This window comes from Lissotriton helveticus, chromosome 6 (assembly GCF_964261635.1).
Source record: "Lissotriton helveticus chromosome 6, aLisHel1.1, whole genome shotgun sequence".
In the NCBI taxonomy this organism is placed as follows: domain Eukaryota; kingdom Metazoa; phylum Chordata; class Amphibia; order Caudata; family Salamandridae; genus Lissotriton; species Lissotriton helveticus.
In genome coordinates this window covers 1,875,751,435-1,875,778,552 of record NC_136067.1, presented here as the reverse complement: position 1 = coordinate 1,875,778,552, position 27,118 = coordinate 1,875,751,435, and the positions used below count along the sequence as shown (strand labels likewise).

Here is a 27,118-nt window from a genome sequence, read left to right as displayed (position 1 = left end):
AACTTTGAAAACAATGCCATAAACATACTTTCTGAAATATTCAATACCCTACCAACAAGCTAGGGTTTCTTTTTCTAGAGTGGAATATTTGCATTCAGCACCCTTTAATGGTCTAGATGCAAAGCCAATGGTGACTAGATGACCATGTTGATTTTGCATCAAAACGGCACCTAAACCAACATTGCTTGCATCAGAGACAATCACAGAGCCATAGGCCGTGTTAAAAGTGGCGAAAGCAGGTGCAGACGCAATACAATTTTTCAATTGCTTGAATTCGTTGGTACAATTGTCATCCCAATAATGGGACTTATTTTTCTTCATTAAGGTTCTCATATGTACAGTTTTGTCAGCAAACAGTGGTATGAATTTAGCATAATATTCAGCAAGAGCTAAAAAAGATCTAAGTTGGTATTTATTTTGAAGTTCTGGAGATTTTTCAATGACCTTAATAAGATTTTGCTTAAGAGAAATACCCTGTTTGTCTACTGAATGACCTAGGTAATCAACAGACGACACACCAAACGTACACTTGTCCTTGGTTAAAGTCAGACCATTGTCTTGCAATATACACAAAACTTTATGGAGAATATCAGTATGTTCCTTTGAATCAGAAGCAAAAACTAGAATGTCATTTTGGAAATATAATACATCTTCGATGTTCTTAAACAACTTATGCACGAGTCTTTGAAAGACAGAGGATAAGGATATTAACTCAAAGGGCATTCTCTTGTACCTAAACGCCCCTTCAGACTTAATAAATTAAATAAGATGCCTGCTATCATCATGAAGGCCAATCTGATGGTTAGATAAATCAAGGGTCAAAAATATCGATGCACCTTTGAGTTTCGTGAACATTTCACCGATATTCGGTAGAGGATACCTGTCCACCCATTCATTGTTGTTGAGATCTCTCAAGTCAACACACAATCTGACTTGGCCATTTGGTTTGTGTGCGACAACCACCAGGGACAACCATTCTGATGATTCGATCGCCTCAATGACATCAAGATTGCACAATCTTTCAAGTTCCTTCTTCAAAGCTTCTCTTAAATATAAAGGAACATTCCTAACCTTGGGTACAGCATCATGTTTTAAAATAATTTTGTGGACAAAATTTTTAAGAAGACCCAGCTTAGCGGAAGAAAATACATTAGGAAATCTTTTTTCCCCACTCAGATGCAGGATCTATTTCAACATGAACAATCAAATCAGAGTACCCAAGTACTTGGTCAGGATGGTTAGGATGTAAAGTGATCATCAGATCTCTTTGTTGAGGCCAACCTAAAAGGCACGAACCCTACCGTGCAACATACACTTTAAAACTAAGTACAGTTGTGAAAAACCCTACACATCAATTGGCTTTCTTCCATAACCAACTAGTTTGATGTCTGGAGGAGATAAACAGACATCGGGAAACTCTTTTAACCATTCCTCTCCAATGAGAGTATGTCTAGCACCAGAATCGGCCATAGCTCTCACATTCTTGTCACCAATTACAACATTACAAAAAGGAACATCTTTCATATTATGGTTGACTTCATTGCAGCTAATAAAAACTCATCATCCTTAAAATCACAACTAACTTCTTTCACTTGTTCAGTATTTGGGTTCTTCTTATTATCACTATTCTTATTCTTAAACTTGTTCTTGTTTCTACACATCCTAGTGCAATGTCCTTTTAGTTTACAATATATGCATACTTGACCAATGGCAATGCTTTACCGCCGATCGGCAGTTGATTCAAGAGACCAGTCAGGTCAAACAACGTAATTTTGCGTGACGGCCATTTTGATTATTCGGTCTCTTAGCAACTGCACTAAGTAAGCTCATTATCGCACGGAGCTGCCCGAAAGAAGATTTTAATCGCATCATTGCACAATTAACCTTGCAAAACAAGAAGATTTACACATCGGTTTACAGTCACCCTCACGGTAAGCTCTTACAATATTAAATAAATTGTAAATTATATGTTTATTAAAAGAAGGATTAGGGATGCCTCTGTTTGGGGGTGTGTAGTATGTCGCTTTAAGAGCTAGGAAGTATGTGTGGAATGTTTACTGTGTTCTAGAATTGTTGACTTGTGTATGGGGTTCTTGGGAGCCAGTTATGAGAGGATCCTGAATACTTACTGCTGTACTATTGGTGTCTCCTGTACTGGGGGTTTAAATAAAGAACCTGACTACTTGAAGATACCGGTGTCTCTTTTAATTGCTACACTGATTTGGCGACGAGGACCAGGAGCCCCCAGTAAAAACTTCAAAGGAGAATTTCATTGACTTATATTTAAAATAAGTTCAAAGAAACGACTTCTGGAGAACGTTTCAAATTCCTCAATACGGACCTGAAGAACAGTAACTTTCTGGAGTAAAAAGAAGTATCTGGATTCTTGTGGTTCGTGAGTTTAAAAAAAATAAAAAACTACAAAATCTTTCGATTTTTCTCTTAAACTTAAAACTTTAAGACTTTATTGTTGTTACTTAAGCCTTATGCGTAGACACTACAGCGCAAGCAGATATCAAGCGAATTGACTTTTATACTTCAATTTTAAAGTTAAAATAGTATTGCTCTGCATTTAAAATCAGCAAAGGAGCAGGGAGCAGTTTACCGATGTGAGAGCGAGCCATGTTCTTTTTCAAAGTAACCGGCGCGTGTGTGCATATCTCCAGCGCATGCTGTCTTCTTTGAGAGTTCAACGAAGACACTCTCCACGTCATTCATCACAGTTCTTCTCATCGAAGACTCTACGTATTGATGTCATAGGTCACGCTGGGATCACGCAACGTGTCGGCCATATTGTTGGTTTTTTTTCTCTTCAAAATCGGCTTTATTCAGCGCGATTAACAAGCGATTAACAACGCAGTCATCATCTTGAATATTAACAGCGTAGCGTTACTACTGGACCGATTTTATCAATCTCTTGTTAAGTAAGACTACAGATTTTGCTTATTCATTTTTCTTTTATATTCTTATTCTTATCATTTACAATGAGTCAAGATTCAGGAACAACCACTGCTGAACAAGGTAACAATTCAGTTCCAATCTCTACTCCTTCTGGCAGCATGGGTATTAACTTGAGTGATCCTAAAGAATTTTTAATCAATCCAGGAGAACTAATCATCAAGTGGCTAGATCGGAAAGAATACTTCTTAAACTATGTAGCTACTCTAGAAGATAATGGCAACATTATGTCTCCTTAAAGGATAAAGAGAATTCTTATGCACTGCTTAGGGCCTGAAGGTCTCAGAGTATATTTACAAATGCAGAAAGCTGAGAGGAGTGGGCATGTTGATGTATTTAAAAGCGCTATTGCAGATCTTGATGAACATTATTCCCCGATTGTTTGTGTGGCAGTCTCCAGACGTACTTTTTACAAACGTAAACAAGATGCGAATGAGACCATTGAGGATTACGTCTCTGCGCTTAATAATTTGGCCATTAAATGCAAATTTGGGTCACTTCATGATGATATGATTAGGGACCAAATAGTTATGTGCAACAAGAATAAGAATGTTCAAGATAAATTGTGGATAGAAGGGGATGCATGTCTTAAGGACATAATTACTCTAGTTAAGAAAGCGGACCTTTCAGACAGGTGTGCGAAGGCTGTTTCTAGTTCCAGTTCCAGTGATCAAGTGACTGTTAATAAGATCATTGATACAAGGAGAGACAAAAATCCTAATTTTAAACAGTCGAAACAATATCAAACCACGCCAGAATTTTAAGAAAGAAGATAAGCCTTCCCAATTTTTTGCTTGTTACAGGTGTGGCAGTACATCACATACTGCAAGGTTTGATAAATGTCCTGCTGTATCATCTAAATGTGCAGTTTGTGGCCTCATTGGTCATTTTTCTAAACAATGCAGAAGGGGTTCTCAAAAGAAAACTAAAGTTGCTTGTGTAACAAGTGATGATTTTGATTTATCTGATGATGATGAAAGTTTTTGTGAAGAGAATTCAAATACCTCTAGCAGCAAAGTTAGGCACGTAGTTGTGAACATTACGTGTGATGACACTAACAAACCGTTATGCATTGTTTCTTTTGGTGGCATAAATGTACAGGTGGCAGCTGATTCTGGTTCGCCGTTTACTACTCTACCTAAATCTATTTGGGTTAAAAAATGTGTGTGTGAGATTGGAACACAATTGCAACCTTCAGATGTAATTCCTTCAAGTTACACTGGGCAAAATATTGGCATGTTAGGTTTTAGAACCTTGATGTTTGAATTCAACGGTAGAAGGGCTATATGTAAACTTTATGTAGCTGAAGATGGACCACCGGTTTTAGGCTGGAGAGATCAGCGGTCACTGGACATAATCTTAAACCCTAATAGCCCTGAGCAAGTTTTGGTTATGTGTGAATCTGAGAATACAAAAGTTTGGGTTATGAAGGAATTTCCTGAAGTTTTCAATGGGAGTATTGGGAATCTCCAAGGCTTTTCTCATAAGATCAGAGTCAAACCTAATTCTGTTGCAAAAATCCATAAGGTGCGTCACATACCTCTAATTGCCCGTGATGAAGTAAAATTGGAAATTGACAAATTGCTAAGTGCTGGTATAATTGAACCTGTCGAAGCGTCCGATTGGATTTCTCCGATCGTGATCGCCAGACGTTCCAATGGAAAAATCTGCATGTGTATAGATTTAAGGTATTTAAATGATAACATCATTGTTGATCAATTTCCTCTTCCCAGGATTGATGAGATGCTGACGTTGACCAGAGGTGCTAAATGGTTCTCAACCATTGATTTATCCTGTGCTTATCATCAGGTCTCTCTACATCCCATGAGTAAACATCTTACTGCATTTTGTACCCCTTTTGGGTGCTATCAATTTTGCTGCATGCCATTCGGACTTGCGTCCGCGGCTGCAGTCTTTCAGCGGTTGATGTATGAATTGTTTGGCAACCTGAAAGGGGTGATATTTTTTTCAAGATGACATCTTGATCATGGGGTCTAACAAGAGTGTGCATGATGAGCGTTTGAGAGAAGTGATGATTATTCTCCAAAGTAAAGGTGTCACGGCAGAACCATCAAAGTGTAAGTTTGCGGAGAGGAGTGTCACCTACCTTGGGCACGAAGTTAGTGCCTCAGGGATAAAGCCTAAGTCTAGTTTGGTAAGTGCTATCCGGGATGCTCCGGCACCAAAGTCAAAAGAAGACCTGAGATCATTCTTAGGTCTTGCAGAATTTTATGCAAAATTTGTTGACAAATTTTCAGAAAAAACTCACACCATGAGGTCTCTTTTGAAGAACAAAGTACAATCTAATTGGTGCAATGTTGGTCAGAAATCTTTTGAGGAGATAAAAATAGCTATTGCCCAGGCGCCTAGTTTACAAGGTTTTGATCCTGCAGCTGATACCATTGTTACGACTGACGCCAGCAGCAAGGTTTTTTTTTTTTTTGCGCAGAGTTTTATATAGCGCGAACTAGACCCGAACCGAATCAGGTATCAGAGCGCTTTACATAGCACCAGTTACGTTACATGAGGACACACTTTCATTTTAGGCACGGGGAGATTAAGTGATTTGCCCAGAATCACAGGAGGTTTTTGGCGTCGTTACCGAGACTCAAACCCAGATCTCCAGGTCCGAGGTCGAGCGCCTTAGCCGTTAGGCCAACCCCTCTCCCGGTGTTCTTACTCAGATTAATAAACGCAATGAAGAGGTTATTATTGCATTTGCCTCGCGCTCTCTTACTCCTACTGAAGAACGTTATTCTGTTGTTGAGAGGGAAACACTTGCTGTGGTGTGGGCTTTAGAACATTTCCGTAAATTCTTATGGGGAAGGAAGTTTGTAGTTCGGTGTGATCATAAACCTTTGATTAAGTTGTTGGCGACTGATGGTCTCACCAATGCCACAGCTAGGATAGCTAGATTATCGATGAGACTCCAGGATTTCATGTGTGACATTCGTTATATTCCTGGCGCAAGGAATTTCACTGCTGATTTTTTAAGTCGTATGTCTTTGCCATTGATTGAGTTGGATAAAAATCAGTGGAATGATTTTTCTATTGCTCATGTATCTTTTGACAGTGCTCAGAGTAGTTTCAGCAAGGAAGAGTGGCGTGATGCAGAAAACTCTGATCAGATTTTGTGTGTGGTGAAACAGCAGGTTGTTAAAGGTTGGAAAGGAATGGATCAAAAAATTCTTAATGATGATTTAAGAGGATTCTGGGAAGTTCGAGATGAACTTAGTATCTCAGATATGTTGGTTGTTCATGGAAATAGAGTTGTTCCACCAAAAGGCTTGAGGAAAAAAATTATTGATCTGTGTCATGAGGGTCACTCTGGGATTACTCGTACTAAACTTCGTGTAAAGGAACTGTATTGGTGGCCAAGGATGGATGTTGAAGTTGAGAGGTGCGTTAGGTCTTGTGTTCAATGTGAGGTTTCTGATAAGACTTTTAATCCACCATTGGCATCACCGGATTGTCCAAAGCTTCCTTGGGAGGTTTTAGCTATTGATTTTATGGGCCCAGTCGTGTGGCAAGATGGTGTACAGAAATACATTTTAGTCTTGATTGACACGTTTTCAAGGTGGTTAGAAATTAGTGTTGTCAATGTTATCAATACCAAGACCGTAGTTAATTTCTTGGATGAGATTTTCTTAAGGGAAGGTTTTCCTAGGTACATTTTGTCGGATAATGGGGTACAGTTTAAATCCCAAGAAATGAAAAATTATTTATTGTCTTCTGGTATACAACAGAGATTCACAGCTCTTTATCATCCGGCTGGAAATGGTATTGTAGAAAGGGCCAACCGCAGTATTAAGGGTATGCTACAATTGGCAAACAAAGGCAATTTATCATGGAATTTTGAGTTAAAAAAATTACTTTGGGCTTATAGGAACACTATTCATGGTTCTACAAATCAAAGTCCATTTTCATTAATGAGAGGCAAAATTCCACATACAAAGGTCAATCCAGGGTGGATGGATAAAGGTGGTATGACTAATTGTGATTTGTCTAAGGTGAGAGAAGACATTAAAAATTCTCAGATGAAGAATAAAACCTACTATGATTCTAAACATGGGGTTAAAGAAGTTAATTTGTCTAAGGACCAATGGGTTCGTGTAAAAAGTGCTAGGAAAACCATCAAAGGTGAGAGTAGGTACAGTGAACCCAGATTGGTAGTCAAAGTTATGAATAACACAGCTTTATTACAAAACGGAGAAGTATGGCATTTTAGTCGTCTCGCTCCTGTATCCAAGGGGGAAAACAAGGTGGAGGAAAAAATGTGTGCACCATGTTGGGGGGACATTAGTGCTGAGAGTTCTCAGTGTGAAGATGTCTCGTGTAATCTTCCACAATCTAGGAATGAGTGTTTGGATTCTGATATTCATGACAGTAATTCCTTTTCTGAATGTAATTTACAAGTTGAAGAGAATGTGTTACCTGGTACTTCCCACGTAATTCCTGGTACATCAGTGTATCCTGATGATTTGACTGACAAAATGTCGTCACCAAGTACATCCAATGTTCCTAGTGATACTATTGTTAAAACTTCAAGTGGAAGAATTGTTAAGAAACCAAAAAATTTGGAATTGTTTGATTGTACTTAGCTATTTTTTTTTATTAATTATGTTTTTTTTTACTGTTTCATTAAGAAGGGGGTTGTGTAGTATGTCGCTTTAAGAGCTTGTAAGTATGTGTGGAATGTTTACTGTGTTCTGGAATTGTTGACTTGTGTATGGGGTTCTTGGGGGTCAGTTATGAGAGGATCCTGAATACTTACTGCTGTACTATTGGTGTCTCCTGTACTGGGGGTTTAAATAAAGAACCTGACTACTTGAAGATACCGGTGTCTCTTTTAATTTCTACAGGGTGTCTCCTTAGTGACTATGCATCATAATTCTTCAAACCATAATATCTCAAATTTACATATGTACTTATATTTTAATGTGCTCTTAAAATGTTCTCTTTTCAAAGTTATTTTTCCCTTTCATTAACCTTTATACAATTGCAGTAGTATAACAATGATTTAATAATTATTGATAGTTTTATAAAGGAAGGAGATGTTGTATCTTACATCAGATGTTCATGTGTCCATAGTAACATAGCAGAGATTCTGTATGACATCAAGTATATTCTAGAATGTAGTATGTGAGGACACTTGCCTGCTTGTGTGAGATGTGGATGCATCTACATGTACCTGCTTGTCCAATAAACTACTTCTGCTTACTATCACTTCGTAGGAATTATCCTTCATTACAGGGTTGTGTCACGCTGTGATTAACAGGACATGGTCTCTGAACAGACCCTGCACTGTCAATCAGGTGCGCAGCGACCATTTGGGTGAAAGTACCATCATGACTTTAATTTTGTGTTATGAGTTAATCTAAGTTTTTTTGACATAAACAGATTTCTCATGTTTTTTAATATGTGCTGCAACTGACAGAAGTAATTATGTATGATGATATTTTGCCCTTATCCCCGCCCCTAACCCCACCCACGTGCCACACCTATTTTAATGAGTACCTGCACTTGTTTTTTCCCATTTAAAGCACTGAATCCAACTGACACTCTCCACCTCAGTAGACACTCAAACGTTCCATAACATCAACAAACACTCCAGCATTCCACTACATCACCAAGCATTCCAGAACTCATCCTGGTTGAGCAGCAGGGAAGGTGTTAGGAAAGGGTGCATAGCAACGGCTCGACACAACATATCCCCTTTAACCCCGCGGAAAAGACATGTGCGACATCCATATATGCTCACCTCCTGGATCTGCAGCTCGCTGCTCGTCTGTTGATCGCCGGACAACCTAGCTGGGAAGTTAGTTTGGGGCAGGAGCACAGTGTCCCGGTAGCGGCCATTCTCAGCCGGCTGCTCGCCCGCCAAGCTCCGCGTACTTGGCCTCCTAGTGTGCCGCCCCCGGGGTCGCCCCCACCTAAGCAGAGCACACAGCATCTTTCTCCCCAAGTAAGGCAGCGCAGGGCAAAGAAGCCTGACCGCAGCACTTCCGCCCAAACTACGGTACGCAGCACGCGAACTACTGGTCGTAGGCTGGGACAATCTTCTCTCGCTGCTTAACACATACTCCGCGAATTTTTGACAGTTGCTTTGCCCTTCAGACGAGTAACAAGAGGACGCATGCGCATGGATCCCTTCACCGCACACGTGCGTGACGATTCGGCAAATGAAAGAGGTAAACTGCAACGCAGGAGGAAGAAGGGACGAGAGTGTAAAATGAAAGCCGTCAATACTCTAAACCTCTTCTTACCTTTTAAATTAATCCTCCTTGCGTGTTACTCTACCGGTATTAGTGAGCCTGAAAGTGGCTTTACAACTCCGCCGCAGTTTATACGCGTATTCATTCGTGCATTCATCATCCTTTTGAAATGGAGACAATTAAGGAAAGGAAGAGGCATAGTGAGAGAAGCAGATTTGAAAATGTATAAAGATAGTAGGTAAGACACAACACTGTAAGAGTAGTTCCAAAAATAGAACAAATATTGTGGTGTATCACAGAGTACAACTTTTTTCTAAAATGAAAGTAAAGTTTAATACAAACTTGTGTTCCAGTGTGCCTTATTCTTAAGTAAATATGTTCCAGCTTCTTCTTAAAAGTTAGTAAATGAACAGCTGGAAAATAGTGTAACTTCTGTAAATAGCTTTGCGGTTTCTTTGCAGTGCTATTAATGGGAATTTGTATGTGCCTCTTTAAGTGTTTCCAGAAGAGCTTTGGAAAAAGCATGGGTGTGTAAAAGGACTGTTATGGCAAATACTTTTGCGTGTGTTGTTAAAGGTGTAGGTATTGTTTGCCTTATATGTTGTGATGCACGAGCCCTGTGACTCCTTTTTGCTGGCGCGCTCGTTCTCTCATACCTTGCTTCTAGTGTTTATTCTTGAAGGGGTCAGCGAGTATGCGTGCTCTGCTCGCAAGAGTACGAATTGTAGTGTGCTCGTGCGGCGAATTATAAAATGCAATAGCTGACTGTTATGCACAGGGAGTGACATTGTATATGTTCAATATCTATTGTGTGCCTGGGAGGCTTAGCAAGGAGATTTAAGACCCTGCTGTTAGGATTAATGTCATTCACAACTCGGATGCCAGCTTGTAATGCTGCCTAAATGCGAATGTAATTATAAAATAAACATTTTGTACCTCTTAGTGTTTTTGTGTCTTTTCGTCTTAGGGAACGTGTCATTAGCAACGCTTATGAGGGTTATCTGGGTATTTCATGTACCAGGAGGCGAGTTAGGGAGGATTTCTGGTGACAGTGATGTGATGGCAGAGCACATGCTATGCCTACGAAGTACCATGATTATGTTCTAACGTTTTAATATCATTAAGCAATATAAATGTTCATTATAAAATGGGGAGATGTGTTGGGTGTTGTGATGCACAAGCACGATGACTTTGTTTTTTGCTGACGGGCTCGAGCTCACATAACTTGCTTGTGGTGTTTATTCTTGAAGGTATCAGCGAGTATGCATGCCTGTGAGAGTGCGACTTGTAGTGTACTCACACAGCAAATCATAAAATGAAGTAGCTGACTATGCAGAGGGAGTGACATTGTGTATGTTTAATATGTATGGTGTGCGTGGAAGGCATAACAGGGTGATATAAGACCTTGCTGTTGAGATTAACAACATTCGCAACCTGGATGCCGACTTGTAATGCTGTCTAAATGCAAATGGACTAAAGGAGAAACATTTTGTACCTCTTCGTGTTGTGATGTCTCTCTACAGAGGATCACTCCTCATGGAACCCATTTATGTTACATTATGCAGTTATAGTATAGTTACAACTTGCCACTAGTGGTGGATGTAACTTGAGTCATGCAAAATGACACTGAATTACGCTGGAGTGTAAGCCAGCATTTAGCGGTTTTCATAGCCCTTGTGTCCAAAATGGACCCAATGATGCATTTTACACTAGGAAAAAAGCTCTAAATGCAAGAAAACAGCAACAGCTTGCTAAATTCTTTTATTCCTTTGCATCTGCGTTATACTTTTTAGGTTTAAATCTTTTTATTGGTTTGAAAGACAAGAAGGACAAAACAAGATGCATCAAGCAATAATGCCCAGCTCGTGGGCCATAGGCAGTTAAAACGCTACTTAGTGCATTCAGAACAGTAAAGAAAAAGCAAACCAACCTCCTCCTTGTCCCGGCCCCACCCTCTTTCCTTCCTTCCCCTTGCCCCTGTAGCTACCGAGGAATTATCTGAGGCCAATAGCAAGCTAGTTAACGGCCCAGAGGCTGGGTGGAATCTTGCGATAGTGCAATGAGTCGCAATAGATGCTTGTACCCAGGACAAGTGAGTATGCGAAATTCGGAGCATAGGAGGGCGATAGTGCAATGAGTCGCAATAGGTGCTTGTACCCAGGACAAGTGAGTATGCGAAATTCGGAGCATAGGAGGGCGATGAAAGGGCGCCACAGTTCTGCAAAGGAGGCTCTCCTGCGCTGGAGAGAGAAGGAGATACACTCCATACCCAGCACGTACCACAACCTGTGCAGCCACCCCTCTACCGAAGGTGCCTTATCCAAGCCCCATGTTGAAAATATATTCTGTAGCACCTCCCCCAGAGCTATACCCATCTGCTTCCCTTTACGTGATTTGAGGGGAAATGGGGAAATGTAAGTCTATCAGAGACGCCTACGATAGTGTATTCTGGAAAACGTAGGATAGTAGTATCGAAGTGTTGGTCTATTTCATCCAGGACCAATGTCCAGTAAGCCTTATTGAACATTCCCACAATAGGTGCAGGAGGGTGCATACGGCTCCACAACCCCTCCAACAGCACGGGGAGCGACTGTGGAAAAACAGCCAATCTCTAACGAATACCCAGGCTTCTTGGCGCAAGACGCCTCTAATTCCCTCTATCGATAGTTACCAAAATAAAGAGGCAGGCGCTGGCAACTGGAAAGCAAGAACAAGTTTATTGCTCTAGAGAAGAACACGTCTGACATAAGGGATGTCTTCAGGAGGTGTTCTACCAACTTCTCTGCTGTTCCACTTTTTATGCACTTTACAGCAACTTTATTGGTGGTTAAACATCCTCGGAATTCCCGGCCCAAGCTGGTTCTCACAGAGTCCCAACAGTTTGTCGTCCCCCACCCAGATCCTGATTAGTGATTGATATCTCGCAGCTGGACATTCCGACAGGATCTGTAAATGTGTGGGATCGGTCAGATCTAAGGGTTATGCAAGTGACAAGATCAAGCATTTCTGTTCGTGCAACAAGTCCTTGAGTGTGGGGGCAATAAAGCACATCCGCAAGGCTTGGTTTACAGCCTGGGACAGGGTCGAGTGGCCAGGTGCAGTTGGGGTTTATCAGAAGGGCCTGCCAGAGTGTGGAGGATGAAAGGACAAACGTGAGGTTTTATGACCTCAGAGCATTTGGTCATGCTGAATCAGGGCACCGGGGATGGTTGCAAGGTCAGGGTGAATCGTGGGTGACTTGCAAAGTGCGAGATGGCTGCGGCACCTAAAATGGATGCCGTTTTACACGCGGACAGTGGCTCTTGTTAGGCAAAATGGCACCAGTAATGTTCACGTTTGTAAACTGCGATTTAACAGTCCTCCCTTTGAACATTCCCAAGACATCTTGCTAATCAATTTCGATCCCCATAATGTTCTGTATCTCTGTGTCATGTATTACATTAATTCGTTCTATGCGAGAATCTACAGTCTTAGGGCGCAAAGAGTTCAAACATAGAGAACACAAGGGTGGTATGCAGTGTATCCCCAAACAGCAGCCACATATTACAAAAATCGGAACGAAGAGGATCATCAATATTTTCCACCCCCATTCTTTTAATATTTTCAAAACCAGCTTCCAAGTGTCCAAGTCTCTTGTTCTTGAAGGATCTCTGATGCCAGTCTGTGCAGATGTTCGATCGCCTTATAGACCGAAGGCGAGCTGTCAGGGACAAAGGTGCAACAGCTGGCACCAATGATGCGGCATGCTCCTCCACGGTCTGCTAGTACCACGTCTAAAACAAGACTATTTTGCAAAGTCATCAGGTGTACCGCTTGAAGCTCTGCAGTGTTGTTGGTGAGGACGCCAGCTGTTACGTTCAAAGCTATCTCTACTGCTTGAGACAGGTGTCGAATGGCCCGGCTGCTTGCCATCAGACCCCAAAGTGGAACAATGCCTTTAACTGCATCAAGAAACTGGGATGCAGCAGAATCTGCTTGGTCTGTGTCTCCGGACCGTTTTTCTCGGTGATGTCCAGCAGGTGCAGTGTAGGTCGGAGGCAGAACAAAGGCAATGTAGCAAGAGCCCCTCCAGCCTTTTGGGTGCCAGGTGTAGGCTTTAGTGCCGCAGATGAAGTACATATTGAGTGATGCAACAAATGAAGGGGGGTCGGCAGTGTGTAGAGTCCTGGTGATGCGACAAGTACTGTGGCCCACGATTTTCGGCCCATGGCCTTCGATGCAGACAAGACCCGAGACGTTCACCAGAGATAGGGCCACAGTTGTGGTTGCAGCTGTTCTTTTCTTTAGAAAGGAGAAGGTGGGTCTGGCTGGATTATTGAACACTTGCATTTCCACTCGTTCTTTTGCAGGAATGTTCATTGAGAAAGTTGCATTTGAAGTGAGAAGACAAAAGGGAACAGCCGTTCTTCCAGTTTTGTTCAGCCAGAACTCGTTATAGAATTGTTTTATTGTCTCACCGGATGTGGCATTGTCTTTGTAGCTTTCTTGTAGGAGCATTAACCAAGCAAGGCAAGACCCATGAACAGAGAAAAGTGAAGGGATGAAAGGAATGGAATGTTCAGTGGCGTGTGGTAGCAGCCCACAGACCCAACAGTTCATAGCATTTGCAACAACATTGTGCTGGTGCAACAGTTGGACGAAAGAGTTATTCCAGAACTCTCTGCGTCGTTCTCGGAGGCGTGGTGACAGTGATACCAGATAGTGTTCTTTTCCAGTGATGGGTTGCACAGTAGGCATCAATGTTCGATAAGCAGGAGCACTCTCTTCGATGATCCAGATTGCGACCATTAGCAAGAGGCTGGTGAGAGATACTGCTATGAGTGCGATTGTCTTTACTGTGTGGATTTTGGCAGTCTTGGCGTCGTCGCGGCGGTTCTTCGGTCCTCCGGGATCTTCCATCATTTTCAAGGGGCTCGATGACTCACAGGACCACATACTTCATCTAGCGTATCCCCTGGTAGCCTTTGTAGTGCTTGGCTACCGATCTGAGACTGTTGACTTAGTTAGTGGTCTGTGTGTCGAGACGCCCTCCTTTTGTCGACCTCAAGTTGTACCCTTTCTTGGATGGTACGGTAGGGTCGGGATACTCTGACAGTTCTAGAGTCTCTGACTGTGGGTAACAGTTCAAGGCTGGTCGATCTTTGGTCAGGAGCTCTTCTTGGACGTCCACTTCCTTGCTGGTTGTCAGGGTTGGTGAAATCCTCCGTCAGTGGTGGGCGTGCAGCCAATTTGGTGGTGATGAGGACTAGCCAGGGGCCCGTCCACCTGGGTTCCAGGCTCTTCGACCTCGGGAAGTTTCGGATTCAGACAAATTCCCCAGGTCTGATATCATGTCCTGGGCCCCTGGACACGTCCGGAATGGCATGCAGCACCTGTTGGTGAATAACAGTTAGTTAGTTTGTCAGTTTATACAGGTAATCGGACATTAGTATGTCCGGGACATCATGGATGGAGGTTGGCTTTGGTGCTGCCCAAATGTTCATGGGCCTGCCAAAAACTACTTCGTTTGGGGTCAGTCTGTGCTTGGTTGGGGTGGAATGCATCGATAGCAATGCCAGTGGGAGTGCGTCGGGCCATTTCAGCCCAGGTGTGGCGACTATCTTTGCCAATTTTAACTTTAGTGTGGCATTGTGTCGTTCCACCAGGCCCGCTGATTGGGGGTGAAAGACGGCGTGGAACTTTAGCTTCACCCCTAAGCCCTTCAGAATGTTTTGAATCACTTCCGCTACGAAATGGGGGCCATTGTCGCTCCATAAAATTCGACAAAGGCCGTATCTAGGGAAGATTTCCTTTAGCAACACCTTAGCAGTAGCTGTGGCGGTATTGTCACGAGTGGGGTACGCTTCCACCCATTTGCTGAAAGCGCACACAATGACTAAGACGTATTTGAGACCATGGCACCTTTCTAATTGTATATAATCCATTTGGAGGATTTCAAAGGGGTGATCGGGGATCCCAAACCCTCCCCGTGGTACTGCTGTCCCCTTCCCTGGGTTGTGTTGCAAGCACACCATGCATTGCTGTACTAAACGTCTTGCTGAGTCTGCAATCTTGTCGTTATGCCATACCCTCATGATTAGTTTGGTCATGGGGCGGATCCTATGTGTGCGGGTAAGTGTGCCATGGTCAATATGGGGATCAGATAGGCGTCTGGTAACAGCCATTTGTCACCGTCTTTTGTCCTCCAGCAGCCTTCCTCATCTTTCAGTCCCACCCCTGCCCATTCAGTCAGTTCGCTCTGTGTGCCTGTCGTCTGTATGTCCCTTACAGTCGCCCTAGCGTCAGTCCAGTGTTCTGCTTGTGAGCTGGTCACATACATGCTTGTCGTGGTTCTGTCTGGTGCTGTGGTTCGGGCAGTAATGTCTGCTAGTGCATTTCCTTGCCTAATGAGATCGGTCACCTACTTATGAGCCTGACACTTAATTACTGCTAGCTGCTTGGGGAGGAGGACTGCTTCTGTCAATGCGGAGACTAGGTCTCCGTGTAAGATGGGTGTGTGCCGTGTGATGTCAGGAACCCTCTTTCCCTCCAAAGGAGTCCGAAATGATGAACTACCCCAAAGGCGTACTGGCTATCGGTGTATATGTTGACTGTCTTGTCAGCCGCTAGAATGCATGCTTGTGTAAGGGCAATGAGCTCGGCTGCTTGGGCAGATCTTTGGGCAATGCGGGAAGTTTCTAGGACAGTTTGAGCTGTGGTCACGGCATACGCTGCTGAGGTAGTGCCATCAGGGAGCTTGAGGCTGGAGCCGTCTAACCATAGTTCCCCGTCGGGTTCTCGGAAGGCAGTGTCTCGGAGATCAACTCTACTTTTAGTCTGCTCGTCAGTGACGGTTACGCAGTCGTGTAGCGAAATTGTAGTAGGGTTGTTTTCTGGAAGAGGCAGCAATGTGGCTGGATTGAGGGTGGAACATCGTTTCAGCGTAATGTGCGGTGCTAACGGAGTCAGTTCGTATCCAGTCAGTCGGGCACTCGTCAAATGTTGCGTCTTAGTCTGGTTTAGCAATGTGTTGACTGCATGTGGTACTAGCACTGTGATGGGGTTGAAGAGTACTATTCCTTCACTCTGTCGTATGGAGACTGCCGCAGCTGCTATGGCGTGCAAGCACGTGGGCAGCGCTCTAGCTACTGGGTCGAGGGTGGCAGAGAAATACGTTGCTTGTGGCCAATTGATTGTGTCAAGACAGATAATGCACATCCCTCCCTTTCGTGTGTGTAGAGGGAAAATGGTTTGGAGTAGTCCGGTGTTCCTAGAACGGGTGCTGAGCAAAGGGCATCTCGCAGTTCCTTGAATGCTGACAGGCATTCGGGTGTCCAAGGGAGTGGAAAGGGTGTGTCTTTGGCTAGGAGGGAGAGAAGGGGTTTGACAATGAGGCTGAAGTTTGGTAACCATTGTCGACAGAATGAAGTGAGGCCTATCAGTGAGCGGACTTGTTTCTAGTTTTTGGGGACAGTAGTGTCTAGAATGGTCTGGATCCTGTCTGGTGTGAGCATTCTCCCTTCCTTTGACAAAAGGTGTCCTAAATACGTCACTTGTGGTTGGCAGAATTGCAGTTTCTTGCGGTAGACCTTATGACAATTTTCCTCAAGGAAATGTAGTAACTGAATGGTGGCAACGACTGCTATTGGAGTGGTGTCTGCTGCTAGCAAAATGTCGTCTACGTATTGTATCAGTGCTACTCCATCTGGCAATTGTATGGCATCCAGCTGTCGTTTGAGTGCCTGACTATAGATGCTTGGACTTTCTGTGTACCCCTGTGGTGCTGTGCAAAATCTCAATTATCGGGATCTTAGTGTAAATCCAAAAAGATAGCGGCTGTCCTCATGAATGGGTATAGAAAAGAACGCATTCTTGAGATCGATAACAGTGAAAACGGTGGCAGTGGATGGGATGAGGGTCAGGATGGTGGTAATGTCGGAAACGACTGGATATTGGGGCACTACGATCTTGTTTACCTCCCTTAGGTCAATGATAAAGCGGTAGGCTTTTCCGTCTCCATCTCCTTGTTTCTTTATGATTAGCAGAATAGGACTGTTACAAATGTTGCTCACCACTACTTCTACCACCCCTGCTTCTACAAGTGAGTGAATGATGTCTGTGAGTGCTCTCTCTCCCTCTGGTGAGATTTTGTACTGCGGTATCTTTGGCAGAGTCGCGTCCTGTCGTATCGTTACATGCACTGGGTCAATCATCATTTGTCCTACGTCTGAGTCAGCCCTAGCCCACAAGTGCGATGGTAAAGCGTCCAGTAGGGATGTGTGTGTTTCAGAAATGGGATACATGCATTGGAGTGGACTATCTCTCTGATGTTGGTGGTTGTCATATAAGATGACTCGCACTCCGTCGAATAGTTGCACGGAAGTGCTTCAGTAAGTCGAGACCCATAATGGCGTCTGGGGTGTTGGAAGAGAGAAGGAATGTCGTGTTGATGATGTTATTTTCTAGATTAAAAGGGATGGGCCTGGACAAGGGGTTAGTGGAGGGCATACCATCAAATCCTATTGAGGTCACATGTGAGCCAGACAAGGGTGCCCTTGGAATCAGTCATTTGGATAGTGCACTACGTGTTGCTCCTGTGTCTACCAAAAATGGCGACTCTGTGCCCAGGACCTTTGCGGTAACATAAGGGCCTTGCTGATCAACATAGAGCTCGACTGGATCCCTCCCTTGCCCTTGGCTATCCTATGCAAAGTCGTACGTGTTGTCATAGTCCGATTGCTGATACTGGTTCTGTCGGGGGCGGTCAAAAGCATTTGTCCTACCTGGCGTCTCCTCACTAATGTCGTTGGCGTACCCTCTTCCTCGTCCTCTACCTCTTGGCCCATTTACAAATTCTCTCGTTCCCTTTTCTTTATTTATTTCTGCCAGGATCGGGCATTGGGATTTCCAGTGTCCATACCCTTTACAAAATGCACACCGATCTTCCCCTAAGTCTCGGTGTCCGTTTTATGGGGTAGGCACGTTATTTCTAGGTGGTGTTGCTTTAGGGGTATTTTGCTGATATCCTCCCTTGTACTGTTCCCTACCTAAATTTACACCCTGTAGCTGCGCTATCATGACTCTTTCTTTTAAATCTTTCTTTTTTTTTTCATTGGCTCTTTCGTTTTCATTTTTCTGGTGTTCATAGTATTGGGCTATCTGGAGGATGGCCGCTGGTTTAGAGGCCGCCCAACTGCTCTCACTGGTCTGTAGTTTCTGTGAGACTTCTGGCAACAGTCCCTTAACATAGTTCTGTACGAACAAGTGGTGTCCTGTTGCAGTGGACATGTCTTGTCCACTATAATCGGAGAACACTGTCTCGAACCGGGAGAAGAATTCTGAAACATCTTCTTGAGGTTTCTGGCGGCAAGCTGTTACAATAGACCAATCTATCTTTTTCTCGGGAATCCGGGTCTTTACCTTCTGCACTATTTTGTCAGGGAGGTCTAGAATGGCTTTCAAGGGTTTCTGTCCAGGGTTTCGCTGTTTATCTAGCACATCGAGTTGTCCCCAGGTATGACCGAACAGGTCTGTGTGGTCTACTTTCCTGATCTGTTTCCACACATCGGCTGGCAGACATAGTCCAAAGAACAAATCGATGTCGGCTAACGTCATAATTGTTGACCCTAGGGCTGTACCTAACTCTGTGTAGAATGCGGTAGAATTCTTTTGCAAGTCTGGCAGGGATTTTCGGAACGTCAGAATGTCCTGTCTATCCCAGGGCTGATATACCCAATTATAGACCACCCTTCCCTTAGCGTCTTGGTGATTTATGTCATCGTGAGTTCCTTGTCCTCTAGGGGGGACCCAATAGGGGGCAGCTTCCTTAATGGGCATCATGTTATCTATTCTCTCTATCGGGGGTTCCGTCATTGCAGATGTTACACTTTTGTCTACTTGCCCTTGCTCCATGAAGTGGCGGAAGACTTCTAAAGTATAGGAGAAAAGTTCCGCTACAACGCATTCACTCTTGTCTCCTGTATCTACCTTTCTGTACAGAGTCACGAGTCGGTCGGGCCCTTTACTCCTATACTTTTCCTCATACGCTGTAAGTGTGTAATAACAAAAGCGCACGACAAAGTGTCGTTTGCAGTTGTCGGCGTAGGAGTTACATATATCTGTTATGTATTCCTCTGTTTCTTTCCTGTCTACTAGGGTCTTAACTATCCTATCGATGCCTGCTCGCTCATCTTTACTTAATCGTGGGATCCTCACCGGCCCTTTTACTTCAATTCTTTCTGATGTGTTGTCGGACAAGGTATTAGGCGCGAGAGGCTCGTTCGGCGCAGAGGCCGTGGATACCGAGGCCTTGGCGCTACCTTCAGTGGTATTCTGAGATTCTTGTTTTTGCACTAGAGGATGGGTAGGGGCATAGGGATGCGGCATGTGGATAATCGGTGGTCCTAGGAGTAGATCGTCGTCTACCCTTCGTTTCGATGGGAGCTCAGGGTAAAGAGTTGAGGGAGCTCTAACCGGGTATTGGCCTGAGATTTCTGCCTCTTGCTCCTTCCTAGCTTCTTCTCTTTCTTTAACTTCCTCTTCTAACTTTTTGCCAGCTAGGTGAGCTGATTTCCGTAGTTCTTTTTCTATTCTCGCTTCATCTCTTTTCTTTCGCTGTGTTGTTTCTTTTCGCCATAAGCCGAAGCTGTCAAGCATAGTCGGCGTGGTTTTCTTTTTGCGTAAGGCTATTTATAGCGTTTCTATTTTAACAGGATCAAAAGATCCCGTCAATGGCCACTTATTTTCTCGATCCTTCCTAGAGTGCTTGTGCAATAGTTTGCTATAAAGCTACAGTGACTAATCCATACTTCAAATACATGTCCTTATTAGGGGTGCACTCCGGTGGAGCCGGATGACTGACCTCTAATAAGCGGTCCGGGCTGAACCAATTACCAATCAGTGGGGAGAAGATAGGATGAAGTATAATCGGACAAATAAAGATCTCAGACAACTGTGGACACTACCTATCCTTCGCTGCCTGCAAAGAGAGAGAATATTCCTTTTCTTCGTTGTTTGCAAACGGGGAATATCTCAAAAAGAACCAACGTACCAAAATAGCTAACAAACCAATAAAGCGCAATACTAGTATTCAATCCAAACAATTCCAATACAATCAATCGTTCGACAGCAGTCTTTTTCACTACCTTACCCGGACCGCATGGACAGTTCTTCGTCTTCCACTTCCAGCGCCCGATCGTCCTCTTTTCTCCGGAATTAGCTGCGGCACTCCTGTGGGATCCTAGTCAGGACCGTAGGTCACTCGAGAGAGGTCAGTTCGGAACCGATGAAGTTCGGATGATCGGCTGCCAGACGAGGGTCTCTTTCAGGCAGGTGCACTTTCCCGATCGTTGCAGTCGTTCACTCCGTCATTAGGACCTCTCCATCGGACCCCGTGTCGCTGATGGGCCCCGTGTTGGGACGCCAATTGTGGAAAAACAGCCAATCGCTAACGAATACCCAGGCTGCTTGGCCCAAGACGCCTCTAATTCCCTCTATCGATAGTTACCAAAATAAAGAGGCAGGGGCTGGAAACTGGAAAGCAAGAACAAGTTTATTGCTCTAGAGGAGAACACGTCAGATCTGACACAAGGGATGTCTTCAGGAGGTGTTCTACCAACTTCTCCGCTGTTCCACTTTTTATACACTTTACAGCAACTTTATTGGTGGTCAAACATCCTAGGAATTCCCGCTCCCAGCAGGTTCTCACAGAGTCCCAACAGTTTGTCGTCCCCCACCCAGATCCTGATTAGTGATTGATATCTCGCAGCTGGACATTCCGACAGGATCTGTAATTGAGTGGGATCGGTCAGATCTAAGGGTTATGCAAGGGACAAGATCAAGCATTTCTGTTCGTGCAACAAGTCCTGCTGTGTGGGGGCAATAAAGCCCATCCGCAAGGCTTGGTTTACAGCCTGGGACAGGTTCGAGTGGCCAGGTGCAGTTGGGGGTTATCAGAAGGGCCTGCCCGAGTGTGGAGGATGAAAGGACAAACGTGTTTAGGGCGGGAAGTGGCTCCGGGGCCTTGTCATGAGGACAAGGTTTCATGACCTCAGTGCATTTGGTCATGCTGAATCAGGGCACCGGGGATGGTTGCGAGATCAGGGTGAATCGTGAGTGACTTGCAAAGTGCGAGATGGCCGCGGCACCTAAAATGGATGCCGTTTTACGTGCGGACAGTGGCTCTTGTTAGGCAAGATGGCACTGGTAATGTTCACGTTTGTAAACTGCGATTTAACACGACTAGGATCGCTCTTATACAGCCTATGGGGGGTGAGGTAGCAGTATGTCGTTATCTTGGTAGCAGACTCTACGCTGGAGATGTTGTGCTCTGAGTGTCGGGCCCTATAATGGATGTCATTCCATTCTTTATGGGTCAATGTCCGCCCCAGATCTGCTTCCCACCTTTTCTGGCCTGCAGACTTAATCTCTTGTTCTGGGGGGTGTAAGATGTGATAAGAGTTCTGTGATGAGTCTTTTGGTGGATTGCTTGTATAATAACCATCTTTCATAAGGGGTAAGCCTTCTGTCTGCTCCCTGACGTAACTTGGGTTGCATCACCCAGTGCCGTATCTGTTGGTACTGATACCGCTCGATTTCAGGCACAGCAAAATCAGCTTTAAAATCTTCAAAAGACATGGGACCCTTCTCATTAAAAAAGTGCCCTATAGATCAACGGCCTGCCTTGTCCCAATGGCACTGCGTTATACATTTTTGTACCAAATTGCTCATATTTACACAAATGGGCGTAATTGCCTAATTTTTGGTGATTTTGCATCATAAAGAGTAATGCAAAATCACTGAAATGGGTCTGATTACTTAGGCGTAATTAAAAGTCTGAGGTGGTGTGTGTGTTTGTGTCCTGACTAAAATGCTTCCAGCTATAATTGCTCAGGATTGGGTAGTCCAAGTGCTTTAAATGGGCAGGGGCTGATTGATACGGAGTACCTGCACTTCTCAGCACTGCTACAATACATTTACTGGGAGAGTACCGGCACTTTCAAGAAGCAAACAGGCACTCTAAATATTGAATACCTGCACTTCTGTATTTCCATTTAAAACACTGGGTAGTCCCATTACCCAGGCTTGGTAATGGTTCCTGTGTTAACAGTCAGGTTAGGTGTGACAGCTAGTCAGCTACCAATTATCTGTGGCTAATATAATTCACAGCCCTGCACAGTGGGACCTCCTCTGTAGCGTGGGTGTTCCATTTATTTATTTATTTATTTTATTTATTTATTTCAAAGGTTTTATATAGCGCTACTGGACCCAAGAGTATCAGAGCGCTTTACAAGGATGGTGAACATAATGAGATAAAATTAACAATTAAGCCAAAAAGAGTTACAGTATGATAATGCATTCAACAGTTCTAAGGGGGCAAAAAACAGAGAGATAACATTAAGTGGAAAGTGAATATTAAAAGTTAGGATAGAGAGGGGGGTGAAGAGAGGGCGAGTGATAAAAATGAATGGATTGAGAGGGGGTGCGAAGAGGAACGGACAAGGGAAGAGAGAGGAGTGGACATGTTCAGAGTCAGTAACATTAGATACCCCAGTATTTGTTGAGAAGGAGTACTTTGAGTTCCTTTTTGAAGAGAGGGTAAGAGGGGTTGCAGCGAAGATCCTTAGGGAGAGAGTTCCAAATTGTAGGAGCGTTACCAGAGAACGCACAGGATTGGGTCTTTTGACATTTGAGTCTGGGTGGGATCAAGACAAGGGAGTTTGTGCTCCTCAGGGACCTGGAGCAACCTGCTTTGTGTAGTTTCGTTGTAAGGTAAGAAGGGGTGTTTTGGTGAAGAGCTTTGTGAGTGATGCAGGCAATCTTGTAGGTGGATCTTCCTTCTATTGGGAGCCAGTTGAGATTTTTGAGGACAGGGGAGATGTGATCACATTTTTTACAATCAGAGGGGCAAGATGGATTTTAGGGGTGCCAGCCAAAGTGGCGTTGCCATAGTCAATCCTGGAAAGGACAAGCGATTGGACAACAAGTTTGAAATCGTTTGCTGGAATAAATGGTTTAAGTTTCTTGAGGTGGAGAAGGGTAAAAAGCGCACTTTTGGATGCATTTTTAACGTGGGGGATGAGATTTAGATTCTGGTGGATACTGATGCCTATGGATTTGACAGAATTAGAGGTGGAGAGTGGGCATTGATGTCCTTTATCCAGAGTTGAATGGGAAGGGAGTTGTTTTTGGGGGAGAAAAGGATGATTTCAGTTTTATTTGGGTTCAGTTTGAGATGGTTCCGATGGAACCAGGTTTGAATTCTGGTCAAGGTCTCATTGAGGTGGAGAATGTCTTTGTGGGATTTGATCTTGTAATATAATTGGGTGTCATCGGCATAGAGGTGGTAATTGATATTAGCTTGTTTGAGGATGAGGGTGAGAGGTTCCATGAACAGATTGAACAGGGTTGGGGAGAGGATGGATCCTTGAGGGACACTGAGTGAGACAGGTTGAGGTTTAGAGAGAAAGTGGCTGAGCTTGATTTGCTGTGATCTGTATGGAAGGAATGAGGAAAACCATTTGAATACATTGCCATCTAATCCGAACTGGTCTTTGAGAGTGTTTAGAAGGGTGGGGTGGTGGATGGTATCAAATGCAGCTGAGAGGTCGAGGAGGATTAGTAATGAGGATTCCCCTTTGTCTAGGGAGCGATGAATGTCGTCAGTGATATTAAGCATAGCAGTTTCTGTACTGCATCCCTTTCTAAAGCCGGATTGAAAAACATCAAGGAGGTTGAAGGAGGCGATATGTTTCTCTAATTGCAATAGGACACATTTTTCGAGGGCTTTAGAGAGGAATGGAAGGTTAGAGATAGGGAGAAGGTTGTTAAGGTCATTGGGGTCAGCAGTGGTGTTTTTGAGAATGGGTGAGATTTGACCAAGCTGAAGGGAGGTGGGGACACAGCCAGTGGAAAGAGAGGAGTTGATGATTTTGGTCCATATAGGGGCAATGATAAATGTAAGTTCTTGAACCAAAAGACAAAATACCCTAAAGACAACAGGACTCTCAAAGATCACACTGTTGGTCAGCTGCACTTGTGTCAGATCTAACAAAGGGACAAATTAAACTTCAAACCCCAGTATGCAATGTAAAAAAAACATCGACTGGATGAACTGCTACTACATGGAACTGGAAACTTAAGCGGCAGGCAGGCAGCCAGCCAGCCAGCCAGGTGCTGAGCTTTACACTTGGACAGCAGCACGGGTTTTGGTATCCATTTATTAAATCAAGACTACACTACCGAAATGCAAAGGCAAAACCTGGACTGGATTATTTAGTAACCACTGATGTGGTTTTAATATGAGTATCGAGGTGGCCATCTTGCTATGATCAAACTTCGATGGTATGTTATGGATAACAGTCTGTTAATTACTTTCTGCCTGTTTTTAGGTCTCGCCTTTTCCATTGGAAAATGGCGAGAATTCAAGTGCTCAAAATGCTCGTGAAACCAAGGGCTTCGTTCGTGCAGTTTTCTTTAAGTTCACGTGAATCACGTGACCAAACAAGCACGAGCATCAGCCTCCCTCCCTCCCTCCTAATTGCATTTTTTCACGGCCGCACAGCACATCAAAGGGCTTCTCCCAGCGTGTGCTGTGCGGCTTCTCCTCCCCTAATTATTCATGGCTGGCCGGTGGCCGGCCATACTTTCAGTTTCCCTAACATCTCACGCGACAGCCTGTATCTCCCCTGCTCTAGGATATCAAACACTTCCTCCATCTAATGTTGCCTAATTCTGCCTTTTGTTTCAGGATTCAATCTCTTTTTCTGTGTCCTGTGTCACTTTATTTATTTCTTGTTTAAACTGGGTGACTTGTCCTGTGACGTATTAGGAGGCCGTTGCAATTCACGCTGGGCGTCGATTTTTTAATTATTTTTAAAGTCGTGTGCCTGACTGCAACCACCACTTGTCACCGAACAGCTGCTTCATGATTAGCACACACTTCCACTTCATTTTCTGGTGTTCCCCGATCCAGCGTGACATTTCCTCCGACTACATTACAGGCGCGGCTGCAAGTGAGTCAGTCATGCCTGTGGTGGTGTTTGAAAAATCTTGTACCAACGTTGGTAAGTATACGTGATAAAATGTAAAACCGTGACGTGCAATGCCCAGGATCACACACTGTCCAAGTGAAAGCGCCGGGACTAGAACACAACCCCCTTTGTTCCATAGTCAGCAATTCACCTAATCACTTGAGCAAATCTATTCCCGAAGCCGTTCAAAATGTTGGCAAAACTTTGTAAATACTGTTCAACACCAGCTATGGAACCTACGGCGAAAGAGTTATTTTGCAATAAGGAAACATATTTTTAAATACACAACTTTGTTACAAGCAAAATTAGCGAGATGCAATATTCCCTTTTACTAAATTAGCGTTCCAAAACGCAGGGTTCAAATATCTCGGGAGAAGTTTCAATAAAACAGAAAATACTGCAACAACCGAACAGCTGCTGCATAATTATAGCACATTTCCATTTCATTTTCTGGCGTTCCCGATTTGTGTGAGGACTTCCTCCAACTGGATTACACGCAGGCCAGCAAATGGGTCAGTCGGCAGGCAGACATACAAGGTTTGGTTTTAGTGACACGGTTGACACCGCCCTAACCCCACTGGCTTTGGCAGAGGCAGCTGTAGGTTCAATATTGCCTAGTGGTAATGTTTATAGTGCCACATCCAGGCATTACAATACATGTTGCATAGCTCATTTGTTTTGGGTTTCTTATTAAAAACACGTGCAGCGTCATGGGGTTTCTCTGCTGTTACCCACCTAATATTTGTACAGTCGTGCTGACGCCGCACCAACTCGGTGTACAGTGACCAAGTGGATCCCACTCTCTAAACCTGAGCTTTAATCAAAGACTGCAGGAGACCTTTTACTTATTTTAGTCCATTCCGACCCATTACTTTTTAAATACTTTGAATCATGCAAGCGCATTTAGTTGTCGGTACTGACCGCGCTTACATTTTCAGAAAATAAAACTGAGCAGCTTTTACAAAAATTCTTTTACATCCATAGACTGTAAAGTTGCATGACCTGAGTGAGTTTCATGGGGAATTATACACTGGCACTGCAACAGCAGCTGGCTTGCTGCAGAAACGTTCAGGTAAAAAAAAAAAATGCAGCCGAAAACCAGAGCTAGCTCAGCATGCAAAACAAGCACATCTGATTTCCAACCTAACATCTGAAACCTCAACACTTCTGGGCACGATTCTGAAAGGTTAGTTAGATTAAAAAAAGGATTGGCTTCTGTACTCCCTTTGTTTGCCAATGGGCTAGGAGCCTCTGAGCATATAGACTTAAGGCATGAATGAAAGGCAAACCCAAGCTGCCCCTGGTGTGCCTCTTTACTGGGTGTCCCCAGGTGGCCTTTCCCAGACTCCCTTAAGATTCTTGGCCATACAAGGGCTGCTACGTTATTTTAGGTTGTTCTATGGCACTTCGCTTAGTTTAAGTTGCCCCTGTGGCTCTGCCGCTGGATGTTAATCTCGCAGTGCTCCATAGCCCCTGGTTAATGCTCCCTCACTGTTACCAGAGTACTGCATCTGAGGTACTTCAATGTTAAGCTGTTCAGCATAAGTATCATTCAATGTCACAGTTCTACACCACACAATCCAACTTCACCACATAATTCGACCTCAAACCCAAAGCCAAAAGGGCGACAGCCAATGCCAGGCCTATTGTCCTTGCAAGTGGTTGTGTAATAAACTCTTGCATCTTTTCCAACCATGACTTGTTCCTCTAGGCACAGAAAAGTTGTCCTGAGAAAGAATCACTTGCCAATAGGTCTCGCAGTAGGAAAGTTGGAGCTATTACAATTGCAAATAACAATGCCTTTTTTTTTGTTTTCATTTTAAAAACATAAAGGGCTTTGTCATTTACAAAACCAATAGCTCCAACTTTCCTCCTGCGAGACCTATTGGCAACGCCAGTGCTTGTTCTTGTGGGCAATCGAGGGTTAAACAGCTC

At 43.9% G+C, this 27,118-nt stretch overlaps 3 protein-coding genes across 3 annotated transcripts in view; 2 read left to right on the top strand and 1 right to left on the bottom strand.

Moving 5' to 3' along the window:
* IARS2 (isoleucyl-tRNA synthetase 2, mitochondrial) overlaps positions 1 to 8,953 on the bottom strand; it is a 532,602-nt gene extending 523,649 nt beyond the window's left edge. The window contains exon 1 of the mRNA XM_078649801.1: positions 8,720 to 8,953. Coding sequence (XP_078505927.1) covers positions 8,720 to 8,911 — 192 coding nt within the window. The 5' untranslated portion in view covers positions 8,912 to 8,953. The remainder of the gene's footprint in view (positions 1 to 8,719) is intronic.
* EPRS1 (glutamyl-prolyl-tRNA synthetase 1) overlaps positions 1 to 27,118 on the top strand; it is a 961,840-nt gene that overhangs the window by 239,290 nt on the left and 695,432 nt on the right. The gene's annotated exons all lie outside the window — the stretch shown is intronic.
* Positions 9,055 to 27,118, top strand: part of BPNT1 (3'(2'), 5'-bisphosphate nucleotidase 1) — a 242,697-nt gene continuing 224,633 nt past the window's right edge. The window contains exon 1 of the mRNA XM_078649802.1: positions 9,055 to 9,149. Within this exon, the coding sequence (XP_078505928.1) occupies positions 9,095 to 9,149 (55 nt within the window). The 5' untranslated portion in view covers positions 9,055 to 9,094. The remainder of the gene's footprint in view (positions 9,150 to 27,118) is intronic.